The sequence below is a fragment of the Leopardus geoffroyi genome, chromosome C1, assembly GCF_018350155.1.
Source record: "Leopardus geoffroyi isolate Oge1 chromosome C1, O.geoffroyi_Oge1_pat1.0, whole genome shotgun sequence".
Taxonomy (NCBI): domain Eukaryota; kingdom Metazoa; phylum Chordata; class Mammalia; order Carnivora; family Felidae; genus Leopardus; species Leopardus geoffroyi.
The window spans coordinates 55,184,964-55,212,118 of NC_059328.1; the positions used below are offsets into that span (position 1 = coordinate 55,184,964).

General features: G+C 38.4%; 1 protein-coding gene across 36 annotated transcripts in view; it reads left to right on the forward strand.

Moving 5' to 3' along the window:
* The window catches only part of SGIP1 (SH3GL interacting endocytic adaptor 1), a 206,338-nt gene that overhangs the window by 156,396 nt on the left and 22,787 nt on the right, over nt 1-27,155 (forward strand). For all 36 annotated transcript variants that reach the window (XM_045477730.1, XM_045477729.1, XM_045477736.1 and 33 more), the window contains one exon: nt 21,651-21,762. In XM_045477730.1, the coding sequence (XP_045333686.1) occupies nt 21,651-21,762 (112 nt within the window). The remainder of the gene's footprint in view (nt 1-21,650; nt 21,763-27,155) is intronic.

Here is a 27,155-nt window from a genome sequence, read left to right on the forward strand (position 1 = left end):
CTCCTCTCTCCAGAGGTTGGGGGATGGGACAGAAAGTTCCAATCATCTAATTACGTGATTGTTCCTCTCTGGCAAGGAGCCCCATCCTCCAAGAGTCTCCTCATTAGTATAAACTCAAGTATGGGTGAAGGAGGCTTATTTGGAATAACAAAAGACTCCCCCTCTCACCCTTATTACTCAAGAAATTACGGGGAGTTTAGGAGCTCTATTGCCAGGAACTGGAACAAAAGACCAAATATGTATTTCTTAATATCGTGGTCAGTGAAATGTTCCCTGTTTTTGCCCTGATGTCTAGGCCAAATTGAACAGGTTGTTAGGGAGGACATGAATGTACAGAATTATATCAGAATTCCATCCATTTAAATAGTTGTGAGACAGCATAAGAGTAGGTGGTATCTTCTATTTTGAGTCACCAAGCAAGGGGTACCTAGCTAGTGAAAAGATCATTTTATTTGGATTCAGCATATCCAGGGTGCTGTTGCTGATGCCAATACTTCTGATGCTGTATCACTGATAAGGCCTTATCATGGACCACATCTTGTGCTAATTACTCAGTATCCATACACTCATGTAAACCCACACAGTAACTGTGTGATGTGGGCACCATTGTACTCACACTTTACAGATGAGTAAACAGAGCCTCTAAGATTTTAGGTCACTTTCACAAGATAACACAGCTAGTAAGTGAGTGAATTGGTTCAGAGCGAGTTAAGTATTGAGTTACAAAACCAATGTTCCCAACTACTATAATTTTCAAATCTTGACTGACCAATAACCATGTAACCTTGAGAATTTAATGTCTCTGAGCCTCTGTTTTATAATAACCACTTTGCAAGACAGGAAAATCAAGTAAGATAGATTTTTTTTGTTTGAATGTACTATATAATGTGAAAGGTTTTTGGTTTATTTTGTTTTTATTAAGAGTTTATGTTTTAGAGCAGTTTTAGATTCACAGTAAAATTTAGAGGAAAGTATAGAAATTTTCCATATGCACCCTGCCCCCATCATGCACAGCTTCCCATTATCAACATCCTCCACCAAAGTGGTTCATTTTTTACACCTGATGAACCTACATTCCATACATCATACATCATAATCATTCAAAGACCATAGTTTACATTAGGATTCATTCTTGGTATTTTATGTCCTATGGATTTGGACAATTGTATAATGATATATCCACCATTATAATATCATTCAGAGTATTTTCACTACCCTAAAAATCCTCTGTTCATCTCTCCCCTGGCCCTCAACCCTTGGCAACCACTGATCTTTTTGCTGTCTCTACAGTTTTTGCTTTTCCAGAATGCTATATAATTGGAATTATATGATATGTAGCCTTTTCAGATTGACTTCTTTCACTTAGTAGTATGTATGTAAGGTTCCTCCATATCTTCTTATGGTTTGATAGCTCTGTAAAGTTCTTATTATTCATACTTTGAGTTTGCATTCAAACTGAATGAGGAGAATTAAGGAAAGTGGCCAAAAAAGTTCTGTACCCAGGATGACTTCGTTTCTTGTGTCTACTATTCTTCCGCTCTCCAAAGTAACCCTGTGGGTGTGTGGTGTGACCAAGTCTGGGAGGTTTCTCTTGTATCTCCATCAGACTCACTGATGGTGTATTTTCTTCTCTTATGGCCATAACAGTCCTAAATACATAGATGTTTCTGAAAATGTCCCTCACCCAAAAGAAAATGGATAATTCAATAACTTTAAAATGCGTAAATGTTAGATTGCCTTGATTTGCTCAAGCCTGAAGATTTTTTACTCCCCAGCAAAGGAGATGAACCCAGAGTTTGAATTACACATGCCTGGGCACAGAAGTAGATTGTATGATGGCATTTCCCATCTGACTGGGGTTACCAAATAGAGAACTAATGAGGTCAGCACAAAGCTGCAGAAAGAAGAGTTGCCCTATGTAGACAATTTTCAAACCTAAAGCATAAGTTAAATTGTTCCCTTGAGCACGAAAAAGGAACTAAGGTCAACGACGAATAGAATAGAAAAGGTAAAGAATATTCACTCATGCATTCCTCCTTCAGTGGTTAATGAGCTTTCCATGAGTTCCTCATAACTCCAAACCCCTATGCAGGAGTGATGGAGGTAAAGCTATATGGTTTCTGCCTTCTAGAAATTCACAAGAAATAGAGGAACAAGGCACTTCTTTATAAAAGGCATACTACAGCAAATGCTGTAATAGTATGTAAAAAAGTGCTGGAAATGTATGAATAATGGATAGACTTCTAATCAGGAAGAATCTGGGATAACTTCTGGAAGCAGAGAGACTTGAGCTGGCTGATGTTAAGGGAAAGAGCTTCAGACAGCTAAGAGTGTCCCAACTTGAAGAAGTGATTTGAGCAAAGACATTCGGGTGAGTGATGTCTAGATTATATTCAGAACTGGTAAACACTGGGAGAGGAGAGGAATGTTTTTAAAAATATCTTGAAAAATAGGTAGAGATCATATTCTAAAAGACTTTATATACTGAGAAAAATTTGAATACAATCCCTATGCAAGGTGAAACTTTTGAGAATTTTATGGGAGAGGACGTGGTATGATCATCTTTGACTTTTAGGATTAGAGGCAGGGAGAAATTTGGGGATTTACTGAAGTAGTTCAAGAGAAGTAGTAGGGACAGACAGAACTGTCTGTCAATTGAATTACTTCAATTAAAGTAAATCATTTGAAATCTACTAGGTTGTGGAAAGGAGTGAAAACTTCCATCCTGAGACACGGAGAGAGGGGTGCTATTGTAAGCCAGGAGAAAGGGGTCTCCAAGAGTACTAGGATTTGGTTAAAAAAAATGAGTTGCTTTTGGGACTTCTCAACTTTAAGGCCCACATGTTCCATGTAGATGAGTTAAGGAGTAAACAGACTGTGGAACTTTGGGAGTCATTTGCTTAGAGATAAGGGCTGAATCCATGGAGGTAAGGGTTTAACCTTGGGGCACGCCTGCATTCAGAAGCCATATTGGAAAAAGAATGCATAGTGATTTAGAACTTTCTCTGTTGTATTCTTTCTTTAAATAGCCACTCAAACCCTATATTTTAATTTTTTATAATATCTATTTTTGAGAGAGAGAGAGAGAGAGAAGGAGTGTGAGCAGGGGAGGGGTAGAGAGAGAGGAAGACACAGAATCCAAAGCAGGCTCCAGGCTCCAAGCTGTCAGCACAGAGCCCAACATGGGGCTCGAACTCACAGACTGTGAGATCATGACCTGAGCTGAAGTCATGTGGTTAGCTGACTGAGCCACCCAGGTGCTCCATTAATTTTTAATGCATGGTATTCAGTGGATATATTTTTGTAGAATATATTACATGCCTAGATCTTTTGCTTATCTTTTGTCTCTCAGTTGTTCACGCTCAAGAGAATGCCTAACTGGCTGACCCAGTTGCACTCATGACTGTTAACCTAAGTATCAGATAGGAAAATTGCAGACATCAAGCCTAGAGGGAAAATACCAACTTTCAGATAGCTGTTGTTGCAAATACAAGTCAACATAGAGCTGATGCACTGCCTCCTTTCCCTAACTGCTTCCCTTCAAAGCCTTTGTCCTCTTTGGGTGTGTCTCCTTCTCATCTGTCTTACAATCTTTTATCTTACATCCTTTTTCTTCCTTCTGACACACAGATGTGAACACTCAAAAGTGAACATAATATGAGATGAAGGATACTTTCAGTATTTGTTGTATACATCAAAAACAATGTAATGACTTGTATAAGCCTTAAAAATAATTGAATAATAAATTTTGAATTTCTTTGTTTTTGAATAGAAAGAGAATTTTTTTTGTAGGATACTTCATTTTTCTTCTTCCATATAGTAGGAACTCTATAGTAGGAACTCTTGCAAAATAGTGTAATGTTCCCTACCTATGCCCATAATACACATGTAGACATGTCTGTCATGTGAGTTTGACTCGAAATACTCTTCATGGTAGCTCCAATATGTACATGCCTAGATGTGCTCATAGTTAATACTCTTTAGCAGAGTCAGGACTGTCTTCAGATGTTTACATACACCTATATATACAAAATTGACCATGATGGATGGAGAGCAAAATGCTATGGTTTTCTCTATGTACTAATTCTGCAATAGGTAGGTATGTGATAGGGAAAAAAGTGAACAGATTTGTGGAATAAGGCCTTGATAATATTGCTAGAGGAACAGATATTGTTATGACTATGTTTATTCAATCAGCAAGTGTTTACTGAGTCCCTACTATGTACGTGGTACCATGAAAGGCATTAGGTTTACAGTAGTGAACAAGAAAGACAGGTTTCTATCTTCATGGAGCATGGAAGTCAGACATTAAACAAGTAGCTACAATAATGTGCAGAGATTGTTATATCTGGGAGATAGGTATTTTGGAGGCACCCGATGGAGACCTAACCTGGCCTAGAAGTTAGGGAGAGCTTCCAAAAGAAAAGATGAAAGTCTACATAGAGTCTGCTTTGAAGAGATATAAAATGTTGCTGAGTTAGAGTTCTGATATAAAATCTTAGGTAATGTAAAAATGTTAACCTAAAGGTATATTGGGTATTATTCTAGATATTGAGAATAGTAAAAAAGTCTCCAATTGACTTATATCCATTTGCTTTCAGCACATACACATGTACACACACACACGTACACACACACGCACACAAATAAAGAAAATATGTTATATATATATATGTACATATATACATGTATATGTATATATATACATGTATATGTATATATACATATACATGTATATATATGTATATATATATATATATATATATATATATATATAAAGAGAGAGAGAGAGAATGTATATACACATATATATGGAGAGAGAGGCAAATGTGTGTGTGCACATATGCACATCCCCACATTGGCTCTGGCATTAGCCTCAGCTATAGGTAACTTACTTAACCCCTCTAAGTCTCAAGTTTCCTCCTATGGAAATTGGAGTAACAATGGCATCTAGTGCATAAGGTTGTTGTCAAGATTAAATTGTCAAGTACTGAGGTCAGTGCATGCGAAGCACTCAATAACCATTAGCTATTAGCACTATTCTCCAACTTCATACTTCCCTTGCTTGTAACATGGATGTGTTTTGTTTAGTTTTTGTCTGCTTTGGAGAAGATTGGGTTGTAGCACTCCAGTCTTCTTCCACACAAAACATGTGGCAACTTGACATGGCCTCCCTCCTTGTCAGCAGGGACAAGGAGCAATCTTTCCCCCACTGCTTATGGAGGAAGAGAATGATTTGGAAGCAGAATGCATCATCCTCCCTGCTATACACCCCCTGCTTCCTCCAGAGCCTATCATTAAAGCTGACTTGTTGAGACTAATGATCTGCCTGGTGATACACTCCTCAGGGTGCTATGTTAATGCTGATGGGAGATGCGGGAAGAAAATCTGTTACCGTCTCTTTTATTAAAGGATTTGTAAATCATGGCATTTCAGCATATTTGACAAGGAATTTCAAATTCCCTGAGAAGAGAATGGAGAAGCTAAGAATCGCCAGGGGGACTGCTTTACCTTTGCAGAGTTGCAGAGCTTTCTTTTCATTATTATGTGTCCTATAAGAAGAGCTATCCATAAATTAAGGCTGCCCATACCATTGTACTCTGGACTCTGGCTACCCCAGACAGAGGATAACCCCTGACCACCCTTTCAGAGAGGAAAGCTGGCATATTGAATGAAGAAGTGGTTCAAAGAGGTCATGTCAAGACTCCAGAGAATCTCCCATTTCTTCTTTTTCTTTTTTTTTTTTTAGGAGAGCAAGTACAAGCGGGGAGAGGGGCAAAAGGTGGGGGGCGGGGGGTGGTGGAGAGAGAAAGAGAGAGAGAGAGAGAGAGAGAGAGAGAGAATCTCAAGCAGGCCCCATGCTTAGCATGGAGCCCAACGCGGGGCTCAATCCCACATTCCTGGGATCATGACCTGAGCCCAGATCAAGAGTCGGACACCCAACTAAATGAGTCACCCAGGTGCCCCAAGAGAATCTCCTATTTCTAAGCTATTTCATGTGTGTGGAATGAATATATTTAATAAGCACCACAAATAGCCATAAGAGATTTTAGTTATTTGTGAAAGGCCTTTGTAAACTATAAAGTACTATACATATGTAATCATTTCCTAAGATAATAATTGGCATTAATGAATATTTAACATGTGCTAAGAATTTTGCACTCATTACTGCGTTTATTAACTCAGAGATTGATTTGGACTCATCAAGATAAGGCATTTAAGGCAAAGCTTTAAGAGAAGCTGTTGCCCTTAAGATTTCCACCCTTTTTTGTCTTCAGCTATTTTGCAACATGCATGTGGTAATAATTTCTGCTAGAGCATGCACTGTTAGCAGACAGGAGTTTTCATGGACTTGTTCCACTTGTTCTGGCTATGCTGTATTAAGTCACCAGGACATGAGTAAATTTGGCCTTGGGTTTCTTTTCCTGCTGGCACACATTCACACAGTGTGTGCTATTTACAATTGTGTTTCTTGGTTTCATATTCAAAATAATTACTGCATGCCTTCTCGTACAATCTGATTTAGAGGCTTGAAATATGCCTCTGAGAACACAAAAGGTTATTCTAGAGAAGTGTCACAAAGGAGCAAGGGTGACATTAATTTTTCAAGGATGTGTTGGTGACTTTCAAGAGCTGCCATTGTCATTGTTAAGCATGAGCCTGGGAAGAGGAATCATGAGTTATTTAATGTTGATTACTCCTTTCCTTAGATTTTGCCTTTTTTGGACTCTGCTCACGGCCCATTCCCCATGATACTGGCAGTTCAAATTACAGGCTTTCAGACAGTCAGATTACAATAATATTTTTCATGCCTCTCCATTCATAAATATCAGCCTTCTAGGGGAATAACTTTTAGTAGTGTTCAAAATTACCAGCATCCATTTTCAGAGTGTAAGAACAAGAACTATTCAAGAAATAAATAACGGAGAAATGTAGAAACCCCAGTGATATTTGAGATCTAACTTCCAATTTCTGTTCATATTTTTTGCCACAATATCAAAGTAATGCAGCCTCTTTTTAGAAAATTTAGAAAATCAGAAAAATATAAAGAAAATAAGTCTAATAATCATAGGTAATCCTTGTTACCATTGGTGTATTTCATTTCCAAAGTTTTTCATGTGATGTGACTGTGTGTGTGTGTGTGTGTGTCTGCATGTATAGTGTATATTTTCATAATTATGCATCCTTTTATTTTAGTATATGATAATGTCCACCATGCTATTAAAATGTATTTTATTATTTTAATGTTTATTTTTGAGAGACAGCAAGCAGAGGATCCAAAGCAGACTCTGCTCTGACAGCAAAGAATCTGATGTGGAGTTTGAACTCACGAACCATGAGATCATGACCTGAGAGAGCCAAAGTCAGACATTTAACTGACTGACCCACCCAGGAGCTCCTCTTAATATGTATTTTAAAACAGCTCATAGTGGGGCAGCTGGGCCACTCAGTTACGTGTCTGACTTTGGCTCGAGTCCTGATCTCGCAGCAGGTGGGTTTGAGCCCTGCATTAGGTTCCGTGCTGACAGCTCAGAGCCTGGAGCCTGCTTCGGATTCTGTGTTTCCCTCTCTCTCTGCCCCTCCCCTGCTCATTCTCTCTCTTTCTCTTTCTCTCTCTCAAAAATAAATATTTAAAAAAAAATTTTATAAAAGAACTTAAATGTTCTCACACACACAAAAATGTAAGGCAATGGATGTGTTAATTAACCAGATGGAAGGAATCCCTTCACAATATATATGTGTATCAAATCATCATGATGCACACTTTAAATTTATTATAATTTTATTTCTCAATTATACTTCAATAAAGCTGAAGGGGAAAAAAGATCCTAGAACTATAAAAATCATGAACCGCAAGATGGTGACCTGAGCCAAAGTCAAGACACTTAACCGACCGAGCCACCCAGGCGCCTCAATGGTAGCCATTTCAGTTGCGTTTTACCATATGCAGAATGTGTGTGTGTGTGTATATACATGCATGTGCGCATATATATACATGTATATGTACATATACATCTGTATAACCATGCTAATTGTTCCATAGTATTATATACGTGTACTTATCTTCTGTGAAGGGATATTTAGATTTTTACCTTTTTATTGCTATTATGTAAAATGGTGCAATGAGCCGCCTTAAACCTATATCCTCATTACTTGTCTTAATTTATCCTAAAGATAAATTGCTAAAAATGGAATTGCTATGTTAAAGGGTATGCACATTTTAAACATATTTACTACATTACTGCCAAATGTGTCTCCAAAAATTCATACCACCATTATGATTAACAATTTTTCCATGCCCTTATCAACACAGTTATATCAATATTTTCCCTTTTTCCAGCCTAATTGGGAAAATGTGATATGTGACTGTTTTCCGCTCCATTTTAATTACTGAAAACTTGTTAACATCTGCGTAACATTTCATTGTCATGAATCACGATTTATTACACTTCAATTATTAGGCGTTTAAATTGCTCCAAGTTTTCCCATATGCAATGACATCTTTGCATATAATTCTTTGGCCTGAAGATATTTTCTTAGGATAGATTCTTTTTTTTTTTTTTTTTTTTGTAACGTTTATATATTATTGAGAGACAGAGAGATACAGAGCATGAACAGGAGAGGGGCAGAGAGAGGAGGCACAGAATCCGAAGCAGGCTCCAGGCTCCGAGCTGTCAGCACAGAGCCCGACACGGGGCTCAAACTCACCAACTGTGAGATCATGACCTGAGCTGAAGTCAGATGCCCAACTAACTGAGCTACCCAGGCGCTTCTAGTATAGATTCTTTTTTTTTTTTTTTTTTTTTTTTTTTTTTTCAACGTTTATTTATTTTTGGGACAGAGAGAGACAGAGCATGAACGGGGGAGGGGCAGAGAGAGAGGGAGACACAGAATCGGAAACAGGCTCCAGGCTCTGAGCCATCAGCCCAGAGCCCGACGCGGGGCTCGAACTCACGGACCGCGAGATCGTGACCTGGCTGAAGTCGGACGCTTAACCCACTGCGCCACCCAGGCGCCCCTAGAATAGATTCTTAAAATTGGAATTTTGGGCTAAAATTTTTCAGCTTTTAAACTTTTTTTTTTTAATGTTTATTTATTTTTGAGACACAGAGACAGAGCATGAGCAGGGAAAGGGCAGAGAGAGAGACACACAACGCAGAATCCGGAGCAGGCTCCAGGCTTTGAGCTGTCAGCACAGAGCCCGACACAGGGCCCAAACTCATGAGCCATGAGATCGTGACCTGAGCTGAAGTTGGACACTTAACTGACTGAGCTACCCAGGCACCCCAAAATTGTGCAGCTTTTAAAAGCTCGTGGTACATATTGCCAAGTGGCTTTCTAGAAAGGTTATGCCAATTTTTACTTCCATTAACATGATTTTGCAGTGCCTATCTCACCAAGTGTTGGTTTAGATCTTTTCTAATCTGAAAGGGTAAAAATTTCTCTCTTCCTGTTGCATTTCTTTGGTAACTAGTGAGGCTGAGCTTTTTGTATTTTTTTTAGCCACTTATGGTTTTTTGATGAATGTCCTGTTCCTGTTTAAAAATCTTCATGTTTCCCGCTTGTACTTGAGAAAGACTCTCGCAGGCTAAACGCTCATGTTGTCAACTCCCAAGCCATACACTAGCCACCACTTCTCTAAAAAGACACACTGGACTTTGCACAGGAAAATGTACTCCCTCTACCCAAACGTGCTCGAATGTCTTTTTTGGAACCTCTAACTCTTCCCATTCCTTAATAGACTCCTTGCTCATTCTCTTGGTGTCTTGGACCTGTGTCGCCATCCCCTACCATCGTATTCTCGCCTTGCTCCTGTTTGGTTTGAAGCCTGAGCCAGGCTCGCTCCATCGTCTCTGACTATATCAAATCCGCTGACTATATTCACCTCCTCCCTGCCTCAGCTCAGGGACTGCTCATGTTGTTCATGGAAGAATACCTCTCCGGGCTTGACCGAGCTCTCCAGCCTTTCTTTCCTGTATACTCTTCCTTTGTATGTATGGTTCTTTCTAGATATTTTTCCAAGTATCTTGACTAAATCACGATCATTCTGGCACTGCAGATATTATTTACTCAGCATAAGTTTGAAGAAAGAAACTATTATCGTTTAGCAAAACTGGTGCTTTAAGTTTTTCCCAAGAGAGATGATGAGGTATACAAGGACATTCACGTCCATGGCTCTTTTAAAACTGGAAACCAGTGGAGCTCAAGCTTCTTTTCATTATCCCCTCCTCTTACCCAGGGAGTCATGTTAGGTTTTTGTTTTCCCCTAATTGCTCCTCAGTAGAATTTTAATATCACAGATGTACTATACATCTGGATGTGTACCCTATGTATGTCCATGTGCTTTATACATAAAAAGTTAAGATTCTTTTGTCCTCCCCTAAAAGCCAATTTCCATACCCTTTGGGGTGGTACTACCCCACTGAGGATGCATGCTGTGCACCCAGCTGGATCTTGGAGCAAAGTTCACTAACATGAATGGGCAAACATTGATAATATCAGGTAGGGTTTAAGAATGCAATTGGGGGCATCTGGGGGGCTCAATCGGTTAAGCATCGGACTCTTGATTTTGGCTCAGGTCATGATCTCAAGGTTGCGGGATTGAGCTCCACGTCAGGCACCATGCTGAGCGTAGAGTCTGCTTAGGATTCTCTCTCTCTTTCTTTCCCTCTGCCCCTCTCCCCTGCTCTCTCTCTCTGTCTCTTTCTCTCTCTCTCTAAAATAAAATTAGGGAAAAAAAAGAATGCAATTGAAGTTAGATCTGATTTTCAGTCCCAGCACTTCTACTTACTGTAGAGCAAGTTCCTTGAGCAGATTATGTAATTTTACTGAGATTCGATTCCCTCAATGGTAAAATGTACATAATGATGGATTGTACCTCAAAAAACTGTTTGAGGCTAGAAGACAAAATGCATATAAAGTATCCAGCACAGTGGCCATCACACTTAAGTGCTCTATATAAATTAGCTCTTGATATCATTATTCATGTTCTTTGTATACCATGCTGTAGCTGGCTCAGCCTTAGATGTGGGGTCAAACAAAATCTTAGTAATGTCTGTATGGAATTGTCTAGAATTTGGTCAGGCGAGTCCTCATACTGAAAACATTTTCATTATGGCTTTGTCTCCCACCTTATGTCCATATTTAACAACAGTCCTTGTGTTGAATATGGTTGATGTAACTTTGATGATGAATACAAAGTATAATATTTTTATTTTCTGAGTAAAAAATATTATTTTAGGAAGTTAATGAAAGACGGCATTAATGTTGGATGACGGTTTGGGAACTGTAAGCAAAGACCCAATTTGAAGAACATTCTCTATAAAACATGACAAAAATGTCAACTGATCATGTTTCTGGACTGAGTAGAATTTGAAAAGTAGGAAATACACCTCAGCATTGATTTATATATCTGGGCAGGTGAACAGGGACCTACAAGGGGAAAGACTGAAAATAACTCTAATCCCATTTACACACCCAGAATTCAGTATCCTTAATACTTCTCTGTGCAAGCTGACTTTCTTAAGTGTGTTCCTCATTTTCATAAAGGAAATGTCTTGCACACTGAAAAGCATGTAACAGATATAATTCACACAATGCCACTGTGAAGCAAGACTAGGCCTCTGAGGCTCCTTCTATGGAAGAAGCATGAAGTTAAGTGGACTTACACTTGTATCCTGACTCCCCCATCTACTGTCTGAGAATATGGGCAAATGACTCTTTTTTCAGACTCGCTTTCTTGATCTGTAATAGGTGGTAATGTCTATTTGGCACAGGATTCTGGTGGTAATTAAATGATGTGCTATGTGTAAAGCATAAAAGACAATGTTTAGCTCAGGGCAGGTACTCAGTAATACTGATGCCTTTTTTATAAGATTTGCCCTTTTTCGTTTTTATTGGCACGCAGCAAGTAAGTTGATGCTATTTATCTCGGGATATGAGAAACCCAAGTAGCAACTGGGGAAACAACTTTTAGAAGCCTCTGGTTTTATCATCTATAAAATAGTGATAATAATCTGTGTTTTTTTCCCTTAAAGGTGTGAGGGTTCGTGTAAGGTAATACATGTAAAACATTTAGCAAAGTCCCTAGAACAAAAGTGTATGCTCAGTTTAGCTCTCATGCCAGCATTATTATTAAAAATTTTTTTTTTCAACGTTTATTTTTTTGGGGGACAGAGACAGACAGAGCATGAATGGGGGAGGAGCAGAGAGAGAGGGAGACACAGAATCGGAAACAGGCTCCAGGCTCTGAGCCATCAGCCCAGAGCCCGACGCGGGGCTCGAACTCACGGACCGCGAGATCGTGACCTGGCTGAAGTCGGACGCTTAACCGACTGCGCCACCCAGGTGCCCCGACCAGCATTATTATTTATTAGATTAGGCTAGAGCATTTATTAGACTACCAAAAATTCTAAAATAGACAAAAACATACAAATATACCGAAAATATACAAAATAATTAGTGTATAGAGTGCAGCATACACACAAACATATATAACATACATATATATAGTTCATATACTTTAAACCAACATACAAATATTTATTTGCATATACTTGCATATTTGTATATGTATATATGCATATGTACAATATACACATATTTATTTCATATAATTTAAACCAACTACTTTATGTAAAATTGTAACACTCAAAGATGTAGAGAAGAAAAAACTAGAACATTTTTTATGTAATAACTTTCTTTTGACTCCTTTTCTTACAAACCCATCCTAAATTTTTTTGAAAAAGTAACATTGCTTTGTTAATCATCACTTCAGCTAAGATTCACAAGGTCACAAGAGCACAAGTTACCTTCTCAAGTTAAGCTCTCTGGATACAACTCTTTCTACTGACTAAGAAGTTGTAATCTCTTTATCACCTCTGGTGTGTTACATGCATGCAGTGTTGAGGAGAGCCTGAAACAATGTATTATATATTGTGACTGCCAGGCAGATTGTTCCTTGTTGTTCATGGTAATGGCTATCATTTACTGAGCATTCATTATGTGCAGAAAACTCTTCACCAAAGTGTGATTATTGGCATCTTTGCAGTTATTGGATTTTGTAGGAAAGTGAAGACCAATATGACATGAAAGTATTTATTTATAACATTAGTCCAAATTCTAACATCATTTTTCATAAATGAACACTAGCATCTATAGCATGTATCCCTATTCACTACATAAATGCAGTCAATCAGTTTCTCCATAAATGTCTGATCTTACAAACAGTAGACATCCAGTGCAAATACAGTGCACATTTGTTGAAAAGTGGGATTGCCGATCGTAGGATAAATACAGGATTCTATAAAGTCAATGAAAGCAATGGTGTAAAGATCTTTAGGTTATACTCAAAGTCATTGTCAGTTGAGGGTTTAGCAAAAATAAAACTATTAATAAGTAAAGAAGAAAAGAAAGCTTACATCATACGCACTTCAAAAAAAATCAAGACATGGAGAGGCCCTTAGAAATTTTATAAAACTCTCAATTACCTCTGCAATAATAACTCGCTTTATGATCGTGAATCAAAGCTGAATCTGAACCTAGATTGGTATGTAAATCTCTCATGCAATTTTATCAGAAAAGTGAACCGTTTTCTTAAAATACCAAAACAAATAATTTTTGTTCATTTTAAGAACTCAGTAATTATTTGATTGTACTGTGTTAAGAGATTTTTTTCACAAATTTACTCTATGACAGTTTGAGTCCCAATCAAGCCTTTTATCACTACACCCTATGAAATTTTAGGAACCGCATAAATACATTCATTTTTAAGTGATTTTTTTCTGATACTGACTATCCTTAGATAAGAAGGACATTCTATATCATCATATTAAATTATCGCAACATCTGTAGGAGGTACCATCTCCGTTTCACAAAATGATGAAGCTGGATGTCAGAAAGGTTAAGGAATTTGCTCAAGGTCACACAGTAAAGTCGGGATTCAAATGTATTTCAATCTGATTCCAACATTCTTTGTCTCTATGACTACACCACATTGGATATCATCTGTAAATTATCATAGAATTGAATATAATTGTCTTTTTATTAAATTATCATAGAATTAAATATAATTATCTTTTTATTAATGCTAATTAATATGAACCACTTAAAAAAAAAAGCTAACCCAGCTCCCACTACTTTATAGAACTCTTGGAATTTCTTCCATCTTCATTTATGCATTCTGAGACTTTCTGTTCCTTCCATCTGTTGGTTCCATCTCCAGCATTCCTGCTCGTGGACATACATAAGGCTCATTTCCCTCCTGCCTACAGCAGGCCTGGAGGAATGAGCAGTTATTTGGGTTGCTAGACTGCAAGGGTAGAAGGGTCTTCAAACAAACAAGACCGCCCTCTCCTGCTATTGATGCTTCAAGTTGTGCCTTCAGAGTGACTGTTTCCTACCCCAGATGAACAGAAGGTAAAGCTTGTTGTTCTTCTGATGCCTGGGCTTTTACGAGTGCAAGCCCTCTCTACAGTCGGATGAGGTTGCTAGCACCGATATCAGTGTCCTGGTTTAATGGAGATTCAGCTGGAATAACTGACCTGCCCAAGGTCAGATATGAACTAAGCAGCACAGTCAGGACTGAATGCCACACCCTCTGACAGTCCTAGATTGTTCACTGTAACAGCAAAGCAGCAGGACTGAAAGTATAGGTTACTTGCTCTCTGAATTTGAGCTAGTTACTTAAGCTCCCAACTCTTCCTTGGTAAGAAAGGGTTGTTAAAGATAGCCCCTACCTGCTGAGGCAGTTGTGTGAATGAAAGGAGATAGTCCAAGTGAAGCATCACACAAGTTTGGCACAAAGTGAGGACACAGTAAACAGTAGTTACTACCATTTATTGAGCACATAGAGACAAATGCTACAAACACCACTCAGGGAAGCACTACTTTGACATAAATTCACATTACATTTAAAACAACTGAAAATAAAGTCCTCTCCATGAGCAGGTTTTGATGTGAAAAAAACTTCGTTCAATATTGCAAAGTGGAAAACACTGTACACAAAATGAAGAAGAGGGTACAGAAAAGGGAGGTGAGCCCCTGCTCAGGTTTGCTTTGGGCATACCTTGATTACATACATGCCTCACCTCCACGCCAATGACTGACTGGTGGCAGTGTGGGACCAGACAGCTGTCAACCCGGCACGCAAGCATTCATTTATTTGTAAAGTTTGCCTTCTTGTGCTCAATTTCTATACCTGAGTAGTTTGCTTCCTCTTTTCCTCGCTTTTTTTTTTTTTGTATCTTTCATAAAAATCTGTCTCTCTCTCTCCCCCTTCCTCCTTTCATATGTTTACATACACAATCTGTACTCCACACTTACACTCATATTGCAATTGACTGTTCAGGAAATGCTTCCCCAAATTAATGACCTTTTAAAGATATCATATTGTTGTGAGGATTTAATTCTTTTTTAGCCTTAGGTTTTGTGTGTGTGTGTGTGTGTGTGTGTGTGTGTGATGTTGCTTGGTAATGAGAGTCATAGAAGACTGTCTTTGAGAAAATATTACCACATACTGACCCTTATGTGCCTTTTTCCAGTTCTCATAACTCCCCAAGTGTGCATGCCAATTGCTTTCCGAGACTCTAGAATTTCTATCCTGTCAGAAGTCCACAGCTAGTGGGACAGCTAGTGGGGACAACCACAGATTCGCCATCAAGTGCCTAACATAATTTTGTTCTGACTTCTGTGCTGTCAGAACAGAGTAGGTAAGAGTGTGGGATCCAGAGTCAGTCAATCCTAGGTTTGCATCTCTTTTGTTCATACTGCTTACTAACTGGGTAACTGTGGACAAGGCTACTGCGTGGCTCAGAATCTCAAAATTCTCCTCTGTAAAACGAGGGCAATGATGATGGTTGCCTTATGGGGATGTTATCAAAATAAAGAGTTAATATAAGTAAAGCTCCTTGAATAGTTCTTGGTATGCAATAAGTACAGACGTTTTCTTTGTTACTACGACTGGTTTTGTTAGAGTCAGGACCTAGAATTGAATTTTAGCTGTACTGCCTTCTAGCAGGGTGACTTGAGCTAGTGAAACAGAGATAATTATATGGAACTTGTTCATCTCTTCAGTGTATGAAGAAAAAAAAGCCATCTTAGTGTTGGATATTTTATTATGTTGAAAGATATACATAATAAATACTGTTTTTACCTTGAATTCTTTAAAAATAATCATTAACAGTAGCATAATAATTATAATATTAAACTGTTCTCTAACTTCATATAGTGCCTTTTATCTTTCACTTATGTCCATACTATAAGCTCCATGAAGGGAGGGTCATAACACTCAGCACTTAGCAGGGTGCTTAATTATTACAGGGATTCACATTTGAATGAATGAAAGAAAACATGCATTCAACCAGCTTTTATGTCCTAATGGTCCAAGCATCATATCAAGCAACTTTCACATATATAATAGCCACCTGTGTGATCTGCAAGAAAACTAAGTATGCATGCCCAGAATTCATTGTTCTTATGAAAACAGAATCTTAGTGATAGAAGAAACCTAAAATTACTAGTCTATCTCCATGCTCAGTGAAGAATACCATTTGTGATATCATCTTTCTCTGTTTTCTGCCTAAATAACTACTCAGCTTCAAAGAACCAACTCTAATTCAACAACATTGGAAAGTTCACCCAGACAAAATAACAACAACAAAAACAACAATAACAACAATAGCATGTTTTTCAAGTGCACGCTATGCTAAGGACTCCACAAATATTCCATTTGATGTTCACCATGAGCCTTCAACATAGATACTACTATTATCTGTTCTTTTTTAAAGAGGAGAAACAGAGTTACAGATTAAATAGCTTGCCCCTAGTCATACAGATTGTAAGTGAAGCAGCCAGAATTCACACCCAAGTGTACATGACCCCAGAGCTGAAGTTTCCTCTTGTTAAATCGCAGAACAGCCTCCCTGTACTGCTCACTTAGCAATTAATTTCACAGTGAAGTAATCTCATAGTACCATCACCTGAACTATTAAGCTCTCACTTGCATATGTTACTGTTATTCGATTTTCCAAATGTTTATCTTATTTCCTGAAAGTTTCCGTATTTGCGTTCCCACCACTATTTTGCACGTAGTGGAGGGTCGGTAAATGTTTCACAGATCCGTTCAAACCTTCAGTGAAGGTATACTGTTTTCAAAGAAGCTTATCTTTGTGTTAAAAAATTGTTCCTACAGTTTAAAAAAATTAAGTGCCTACAAACAACCTAAAATCACAGAATCCGAAAACAGAGACTCTTTGGTCTATTGCCTTCATTTTATGATTGAGAAAACCAAAAGTAAATTGACTTGCCCAAGACCACAAAGCTGTTAAGTTGTAGAACCATGGCCATGAACACTGGTCCCTTGAGTCACTGTCTGATTATATTATGTGAGATCTTTGAAAATAGTTTCTAGGCCTGTCTTAGTCCTCTTAAGCCATGAGGCTTAAATTTCTCACCATCTTAGACTCTCCTTGCTTTAGTCCAGTTTTCCAATAATCATGTTAACAGATACTGTCACAGTTACTGAAGGGGAACAGAAACTTTTGTTCTTTATTAATAGCATTTTCATTGAGTATAAACTTTATGTGCAATAATCTGACATTGTTAGGAATAAAAAATTTATCTGCCTTATGTTTTGGTCATCCAGCTTGTGGTAATAAAACTTGTATATCTTATGGAAATAATTAAAAAGGAAAAGAAGACCAATTTACACAAAGATGGATTTAGAATAACTGCTACCTAGAAATGGCCCAACATTTGGAGACCATAGAATAATACAAACTTGTCAAAAATGGTGTGGAGAACAGATAGCAATAAGGAAAAATTATGAAATAAATGGAAAAAGTAACAAAAAATGGCATTAATCGCAATGTGTCAGGATGCGAAAAACCTAGAATTATAAACTGTGGATCCTTTGAGGTAAAAGGGTTCTTTGTAAAGTTTTGATGTTTTCTTATGTCCTTATAGATTAAATATAAATAGGGGCTATAGTGCCCATAGGAAACATAGCTTGAATATAGGATTTCCAGAGGGAATGGGGGTAGGTGGGTCATGAAGGATAGGCATGGGTCAAACTGCATGTCTTAGTATATTTTGACTGCTGTAACAAATTATCACAGACCAGGTGGCTTATAAACAATATATATTTATTTCTCAGCATTCTGGAAGTTTATAAGCTCAAGATCAGGGTGTCAGTGGCTGGGTCCTCTAGAGAGCCCTCTTCCGGGTTGCAGATTTCCAGTCTCGCTGTGTCCTCATGTGGTGGAAGGGAGAAGCTAGCACTCTGGCGCCTCTTTTATAAGGGCATGAATCCCAATCACTAGTGCTCCGCCCTCATGACTGTAGCACCTGCCCCACCTCCTAATACCATCACGTTGGACATTAGATTTTCAACTTATGAATTTGGGGGGGGGGGGGGGGCGGGACGCAAACATTCAGACCATAGTACCCCAGATGGCATTGTACACCATTATGCTGAAGAGCTTGGTCTTCAGCTTGTGGATAAGTGACCTGATTACCATCTGGTGAGCTTTAAAACTAGGCACTCAAACAAAAAGCAGTAAAGCCATCCTTTCTAGGGATCCATCTGTAACCCATCCACTGATGTAGTCCAGTCGGTGACCTGTTTAGAGCCCAGCCAGCAATAGACAATTGATGATCAACTCCATCCCCCAAATATTTTTTTCACATCGTCTTTCCACAAACCATAATTGTTTGATTAATTTTAACCTTGATATATAAGAATTCCACATTTGTTTTTGCTGATAGTTTTCTTCTCAGTTTCAGCCCAATATTCCAAAAGATAATTTTTAGCACCTTCAACAACTGTCATTATTCAAGACAACCTCTGTATTATCTTAAATTTTAATAATCATAAAAATTGCTAATCATTCTTGAGGGCTTACTATGTACCAAGCACTGTGTTAAATGTTTTACCTCATTTTATCCTCTGATGGGCTTACAAAGTGGGTGTCATTATATTATCCCTGTCAAAGGTCATATAAATAACAAGTATGAGAAATAAGACTCAATCCCAAGTATGTCTATTGCCAAATCTCATGCTCTTAGGCACTATACTGTGTCATTTCTGAGCATCTCCCAGTTTTATCAGAGGCACTGAAGAGCCCAGACTAAGGAGAGAACTCTGGGATATTCCACTAGAGATTTCCTTTGCAACAGGTATAAAACCACTGATTCATGCTCACTGAATATTGTGACTCATCCACTAACCAGTTCACTTGGCAAGAGTATTATCCACCCAACTTTCACAATTTTATTCACAAGAATAGCATGGAAAACTATTAAATGCCTTGCAAAACTGAAAAACATTATGTCTATGACATTCCCTTTATCTGCTAACATCTGCATTGCTTGCCAATTTTATCGTTTTCTTTCTAAGAGGTCTCTTCACCTACATTTTTGCTTCTGTCCCTGAATTATCTGCCTCTCTATCACTGGAGCAATGGACACTCAAGCCCCATCATAGCCCCCCTATTTCTTTTTTTTTTTTTTCCTAGTTCAAATACTTCAGAGGCCTCCCATCTTTTAGAGACAGTGTTCTTAACATCCATTTCAGGACTCCTAAGGACTATTTCAAATTATATAAATGCTGTATATGGGTGCACTCTGCTTTGAGAAGCATCCATAGTTTTGTATTAAATTCTCAAAAAGTGATTATGATTTCAATGCCTATAAATCAGCTATAAAATCAACAAATTTTCCTAAATAAACAAAGCTTTTCATGACCTAATTTCTAACCTCTGCCCAAACCTCATTTCCTCCCTTGTCTCCCCTTTCAATACCCACTGCATTCACACCCACTCACATGCAAACAGTGCCATACTTCCTGTGGTTTCTCAAAATGCCATATGTTTGCTCAGTTCCACACATATGTATATGCTGGGCCTTCTTCCTTCTCACCCTCGTGAGATCGTATTCACTGTCAAACTTCAGTTCCAGCATCACTTTTTCAATGAAACCCTCCCTGACCTTTCCACTTGCTTTGTACATTTACCTAGAGAATATATGTAAAACACATTGTAAGTATGCAACAAATAATGGTGATGGAGGTAATGCCGGTAGTGAATGTTGTTGATGATATTAGCCCACTGAACTGTAACTCCTTGAGGGCAAAGATTATATGTAATTTGACTTTGAATCCCCAGAACCTACCATATGTATTTACATACATACTAAATAGTACGCACATGTTTGTTGATTGATTACCAAGTCCAAGATACTGAAAGCCAAGGGAAGATAGCACAAGAAGAGACTTGCATGAATGAGAATTGCCAGAGAAAACTTTATTGAGGAGGAAGATACACAAAGGGTAGGGTTTTTTTTAACGTTTATTTATTTTTTAGAGACAGCATGAGAGGGGGTGGGGAGAGAGAGAGAGGGGACAGAGGATCCAAAGTGGCCTCTGCACGGACAGCAGCCAGCCCGATGTGGAGCTTGAACTCAAGAACTGTGAGATCATGACCTGAGCTGAAGTCCGATGCTCAACCACGTGCCCCAAAGGGTAGATTTTTTAATAGCCAGAGAAGATTACAGAAGTTACTGAAGGTAAAAGAAAAAAAGCATACTATGTTATCTGCTTTAGGGTGGGGAAGAATAAATGTGTTTTGTTTGATAAGAAGGAGAAGCAATGATCGCCAACACAATTAAATACTTTGTCATTACGAAAACTTTACTGTTCAGTACCATGCCTAGACAGCAAATAGCAAAAACAACAATGTTAAATTTTGCTCCTTTCAGAAACCTCAAGTTCTAGCAAAACCATAAAAGAAAATGCTTCCTTTAGACAAACTATATGGTATAATGGGGAAAACATGAGCTTTATAGGACAGCAAATCTAGGTTTGAATTTTAGTTTTGCCACTTAACTGTTACCTTGGGCAAGTCCCTTATCGCTTTGAGCTTTAGTTTTCTCTTCTATACAATGGAAATCATAATGGTTATCCTAAAGGGCTTTTGTGGGATTCTTGTAAGGTATCTAGCACAGCACATGGTATATAGCAGGTCCTCAATAAACATGAGCAGCACTGTGACTGTTTATAGTGCAAATTGATGCATTTGTGTGTCTGTGTTAAGTCAAGGTGTACCTTATGGCATGTATGTTTTTGGACATGTAAACTTGAGCCTACTTGATCTGAAGTTAATTGGGCATTTCAAAACAGAAATAACCCAGGAAAGGGCAATGTGTAACATGATACTCCATGGCCGTTTGTCTCTTTAAAATAAAGAAACGCAAGAAGTTTTGAGTGTGTGGGCATTTGTGTAGGGTAAATGCTCAAATAAGAAGCTAGTAAGTTTTCTTTAGTAACTAACCTGCTGTACAAACTGTCATTCAAATACTGCCTTACGCTTTATTTAAAACACTGAAAAACCCCTCTGACTTTATTTTCTGCTTGGATTTTTTTCTGTAGAAAAATTCACAATTGAATTAATTTCAAGTGTGTTTGTTTGTAAACCAGCCAAATATTTCCTTTTAAATACTTGAGCTCTGTGTTAAATATACACACATGGTTCTTAGCACGTTATGTGTTTTCAGTAATAAATTTCATCCTTTTATCCTTTAATGGACTTTTAGTTCCACACGTATTAATATGTCTCCTATGTCCATAATAAATGAAAGTTTTCCATTTCATGCAGGTTCTTCCAGGGGACCCAGCCCCCTGACCATGGGAGCCCAGGACACCCTCCCTGTTGCAGCGGCATTTACAGAAACAGTCAATGCCTACTTCAAAGGAGCAGATCCAAGCAAGTAAGCCTGGGGCTTGGTCCACTAGATTCTCCAAACTCTATCCCATTCAGTGGGGGACACCCTAGTTATAACTATTTCATTCCTTGTCCTAAAACCAAGAAAAAAAAATTGGTTAACAATAACAGCATACCTAGAATGGAGGAGAAAATTTAATTAGAAATATTAATTCATTGCTTTTTTAAAAACGTGCCAAAAGACCAATAATCCATTATCTTACTATCCAGAAATCTCTGGTTCAGTTTTGAATGCAAGTTATAGACCATCCTAACCCAACCACGTAGACAGTGAAAACACTTGTTATCTCACAAAAGTAAATGTCTAGATCATGTCTTTATTGTCTTAGTTTGTAATGGATCTGAATCATTCACATATAAGCTGAAACATGGTGCATTGGAATGAGAACCTGGAACAAAACACATGGCTGTATTCATAACACAGAGATTAGTAAGAAGATAGGTTATATGTTATCTATACGAAGTAAGGAGAAAATGGCCAAAAAAATTATAATCACGGCAAAGTAAACTCTTGAGAAAAATGCAGCACTCTACTCTGTAATTCCATGAGCCTGATTTCACTTATTTCAGTACATATTGAAGATGGACTTGACCCGAATGCATATATAATATGGTTAAATATTTTGCCTTTCTATAAGGAGTTCCATAGATAGAGTTCAGGAAGTTTATGGATTCCCTGAAAATTAAACCATTTATCTTATGTGTGTACATAGTGCGTTTGTTCATAGAGAGGATCTACAGCATCCATCAATTTCACAAAAACGTTTATGATCCAAAAAAAAAATTAAGAGTGATTATTAGTCTATACTGAAAACAAAAGACCAAAGTCAAACTGGCTTTCAAATGTATCACTAACACAATTCCAGGTCTGAATGTGATGGGTAAACAAAGGGCAAATAAATCTAAGTGAGGAAAGAATTGCTTTTTATTTTTTACTTATAAGGACCAGGACTTACAAAACCTTAGTATCCACGGAAATAAGAATTAGAAAAATAATAAATGTTAACACAGGACCCTAGACTATTTATGAAAAATTTTGAAACAGCGATAATTAAGTATAATGAAAACTTGGATCTCCACATATATTTTAAGTGGGAATTTATATGAGTAATTGTGATTCCTCTTTACACTTCAGAAACACTAGTTTTTTTAAGTCTAAATCTAACAATATGATGCTGGGCAACATGATTAGTGACTCTACCTTAGGTGTTCTATCTAGCCAGCGGGATCTATCAACTTCCCTAAATGTTATGTCCTTTTCAACAACATTTAGATTTTCTTCTAGGCCCAGACTATTGTAGAAAAACAAACACTATGGACTCTGGTGTTTTAGTCCATTTGGGATGCTATAACAGAATACCATGGACTGAGCGGCTTCTGAACCACAGAAGCCTATTTCTCATAGTTCTTGGGGCTGGGAAGTCCCCAAGACTTCCCAAGATCAAGGCTCTAACAGATTCAGTATCTGACCAGAGCCAGCGGCGTCCTGGTTCATAGTAACCTTAAATGGGGGTGGGGGAGGGAAGCTAGGGAGCTCTTCAGGGTCGCTTTTATAAAGGCACTGATCTCATTTATGAGGGCTCTACCCTCGTGACCTAATCACCTCCCAACAAGCACCGTCATATTGGAGATCAGATTTCAGTATATACATTTTGGAAGAACACAAATATTCAGCCTGTAGCACTCTGGTTTCCCCCATGTCTTCTCTCCTTCATCTTCAAAGCAGGATGGTAATTTGCCACATCCACATATCAATAGGAATTAAAAACTACTCTTACAGAGTATGCATTTGAACTGTTAGAGCACTTAAGCGCCATGTGCTTAAGTTGTATACATACTTCATATACACATACTTGTATTTCTGTAGACTCTTCTTTGAACAATTTGTATAACTTTCTGTAATACCAGTTCTAAGGATTATACTTATTATTGACTGACCTACCTATACCTTAGAAAGCTCAGGCTCATCAGACTTGAGAAGAGTGGGAAAAACATACCTTTAAAAGAATAAGAAAGAGTAAAAAGTAGTCAGGAGAGATGTCTATACCAGCATGAAAAACACTGGGAATCACCCAAGAATGAATTCTCTTTTGTCTGCTTATTCATTGGCTTTCATTCATTAATTTATTCAGAGAGACCTAATTGGTGGCAGGAGAACTTCCATTTTTGCCCCCTAAAATCTGTTGTCAAAATATCACTCCTCTGCTCAAACCCCTCCTGTCTTGTTCAAAGCAAAACCCTAATGCTTTAGAATAGTCTATGAGGCTCTACATTATCTGTCCTTTGGGACCCTTCCCCCATTTCAGCAACCACCTCTTTGATCTTGTCTCCATCACTGGCGTTCTTACTCACTCCACTCAATCACACTGGGTTTATGGCTGTTCTCTGCCATTTGGCCAACCTCATCTGCATCTAAGGGTCTCAGCATTTGTTGCCCTTTCAGCCTGGGTGAAATCTTCTCCAGCTACCTGGGTGATTGCCCCCACACCTCTTTCAGGATTCTTCAGCAGATTTATCAGAGCCCTTCTCTGTCCACCCTATGCAAATAGCAACATTTCTTCCTACCTTCCACTGTCAGCTCTTTCTCCCAACCAACCTCACTTTCTTCCCCCCGTCCCCCATTGTCCTTCTCTCTAATTAACGTGCTGCATGTTTTCAGTGTCCACTGTCTGTCTCTTCCCCCACCAGAATGAGAACTGGGACTTTGAGCATTTTCTTCATTCTTATATCCTCAACACCTAAAGCAGGATCTGGCACAATTGTTGAATAAGTTGAGTTGAATGACTCCCCTAGTACTTACAGAATGGCTGCTATGTGCCTGCCATTGTGCTAGACAGGGGTTATATTGGTGATGAAGACAGTTGATTTGGAAAATAAGACTTGTGCATACGTATAATACAAAGTCCACTGTAGAAGAAGTGTAGTTATGGTGCAAGGGGGGCTAAGAAGCTTTTAATAATCTTCCTTAAATCCTAAGGAGTGGTGTAGTAACCCACCAGTCACTTTGTAGGTCTGTGCCTATACCAGCTGGATTCTTCATCCTGTTTCAATTTGCCCAGCACGCTAGAGCACGTATGTGGGCAGGTATGCACCTGTGATGCTGGTATCCATGACCTTGGCATTCCAGTGATGTGGCGCTTGAGCCAAAGCAATATTAGTGTTTTTCTTATGTCCTTCCAAATTAACTGAGTCTTTGACTCTTAAACAATTGCATATACTGAGTCTGTTTTCAATTATATTGCCATAAGTAGTTGCTGTATATATTGCATTATTGATAGATGGGAGATTCAATAATTTCATTGAAATTATGAGATCCGAAATTTATGAACAGATCATGAAGTGACATCCTTCTAAATTTAATTTCAGCTCCAGGCAGTGAATCATTTTAATTGCTGCTCCTTTGTTATTCACTTTCAAAGAAACAACCCAAGTTCAAAATTTCTATCCTGGGGTGAGCAGGGGAGGAGGAGGAGGAAGTCAAACACAGCACCACATAGAGAAATGATACAGAAAAGGCATGTGGACTTGCTTTTGCCTGTGGTTCCTTCTCATCCTGGACCCAAAGCCTTCCCCATTTGCTTTCAGACCATATATTGGAAACAGAAATCTACCACTTTAATTATTATATAGTATGATATATGATCCATTTGAGTATAGTTATACTCTTTCTTGGAGTATTCAGAACACCTGTAATAGGCATTTTGATACCCGGGTCTTTCTCGGTTGCTCACAGGCAGAGAACTCCCTGACTTCTGCTGTTGGCTGGGGAAATACATCTCCCATTATCCACTCCTATTTGAACAACCCAGGCACAAGGGGTTAAGTCTTTATTCCCTTGGAAATAAACATGTTTCTGTGTTATGTGCTCTCCTTCTCTTACCATCATATTTCAATTATTTATCTAAGTGTCTGCCTCCCCACTTAAACTGGAAGTTTGGGTGAAGACCACGTCTGTCCTGTTTCTCCCTGCCCATTCTAGGGCACTACATAATAGCTGGTACACTGCATAGACACTCTCTATATAATGGATAATGTTAAGTGTATGAATTTATTTTAACATTTTATTGAGTTCTTACTCTGCACTAGATTCCGTGTAATTTGCCCCCAAGACATAGCGCTCGCTTTATAATCATGGGTAAGATATGTGCAAAAAAACCTACAAAACTGTTTTAAAAAAAAATCCGTACATCTATCCAAGGAACCTATACAGGAAAAACTAAGGAAGGCCGAATAAACAAACTATTAAGGAAGGCTTCAGAAAGGTCTGCCTTTGAACCGAGTCTTGAAACATGGAAAGGAGTTTGCCTAGTACCCAAACCAATGAAAGGGCGGACAGCTGCACATGCACAGAGGAGACTGTGGGCTTGGTTATCAAAGCAGTGCATGAAAGTCATGTTTATGTGAGCCTTGTACTTCTTATGACCTCACATATGTCAAACTCACACACTTCCTAACCAAAATTGGCCAGCATTTCTCTTGGATGGCTAACACGGTACTGCCTGTGGCAATAGGGAGAACCCAGTTTAGAAGTCACTTAGCCAGGTGACCTTGAAATTTTGCCATTCTTGACAAATGTTTCATTTGTGGGGATTCTTATGATTTCGAATTTTGTTCATAACATGAGTTTGTTAATATTTCCATATTGCAGTATTTTCGATTTCCATAATTCAAGCTCACGTGCAATGTTGCCACATTGCATACTGATAAGAACAGTCGTTAAAGTTAAACAAATATTTTCCTTTAGTGAGTATGGGTTGAAAATATTCATTTTGTGTAGAAAATTTCAGATCTGGAAATAGATACTGGATGAATTAATAAGTCAGTAAAGTTCTGAATGGATGAATCACTAAATCAGCAAATAAATTATAAATCTGTGACAGTTGACATGCAGTACAGAAATGTAATATACATGAAGAAGCTTGGTGCTTCTTTTTTTTTTAATTTTTTTTTTAATGTTTATTTATTTTTGACAGAGAGAGAGAGACAGAGCATGAGTGGGGAAGGGTCAGAGAGAGAGGGAGACACAGAATCCCAAGCAGGCTCCAGGCTCTGAGCTGTCAGCACAGAACCCAACACTGGGCTCAAGCTCAGGAACTGCGAGATGATGACAAGAGCCAAAGTCGGTCTCAACCGACTGAGTCACCCAGGCGCCCCTTGAAGCTTGGTGCTTCTTACACTGGTTTATATTCGCTACTTCCTTCATCAGCCACGCGACACCATGAGCCCTTTGAAGACGGGGCTGTTTTGCTGATTTTTAAAAGGCCTCCCCACTCAAAACAAACAAACAAACAAACATTACATGATTAGGAGTCAATAAATGTTTATTGACTAAATAATGCCACTGCCTCCCCTCGCTGACTGGCTTTCAAAAGAGAAACT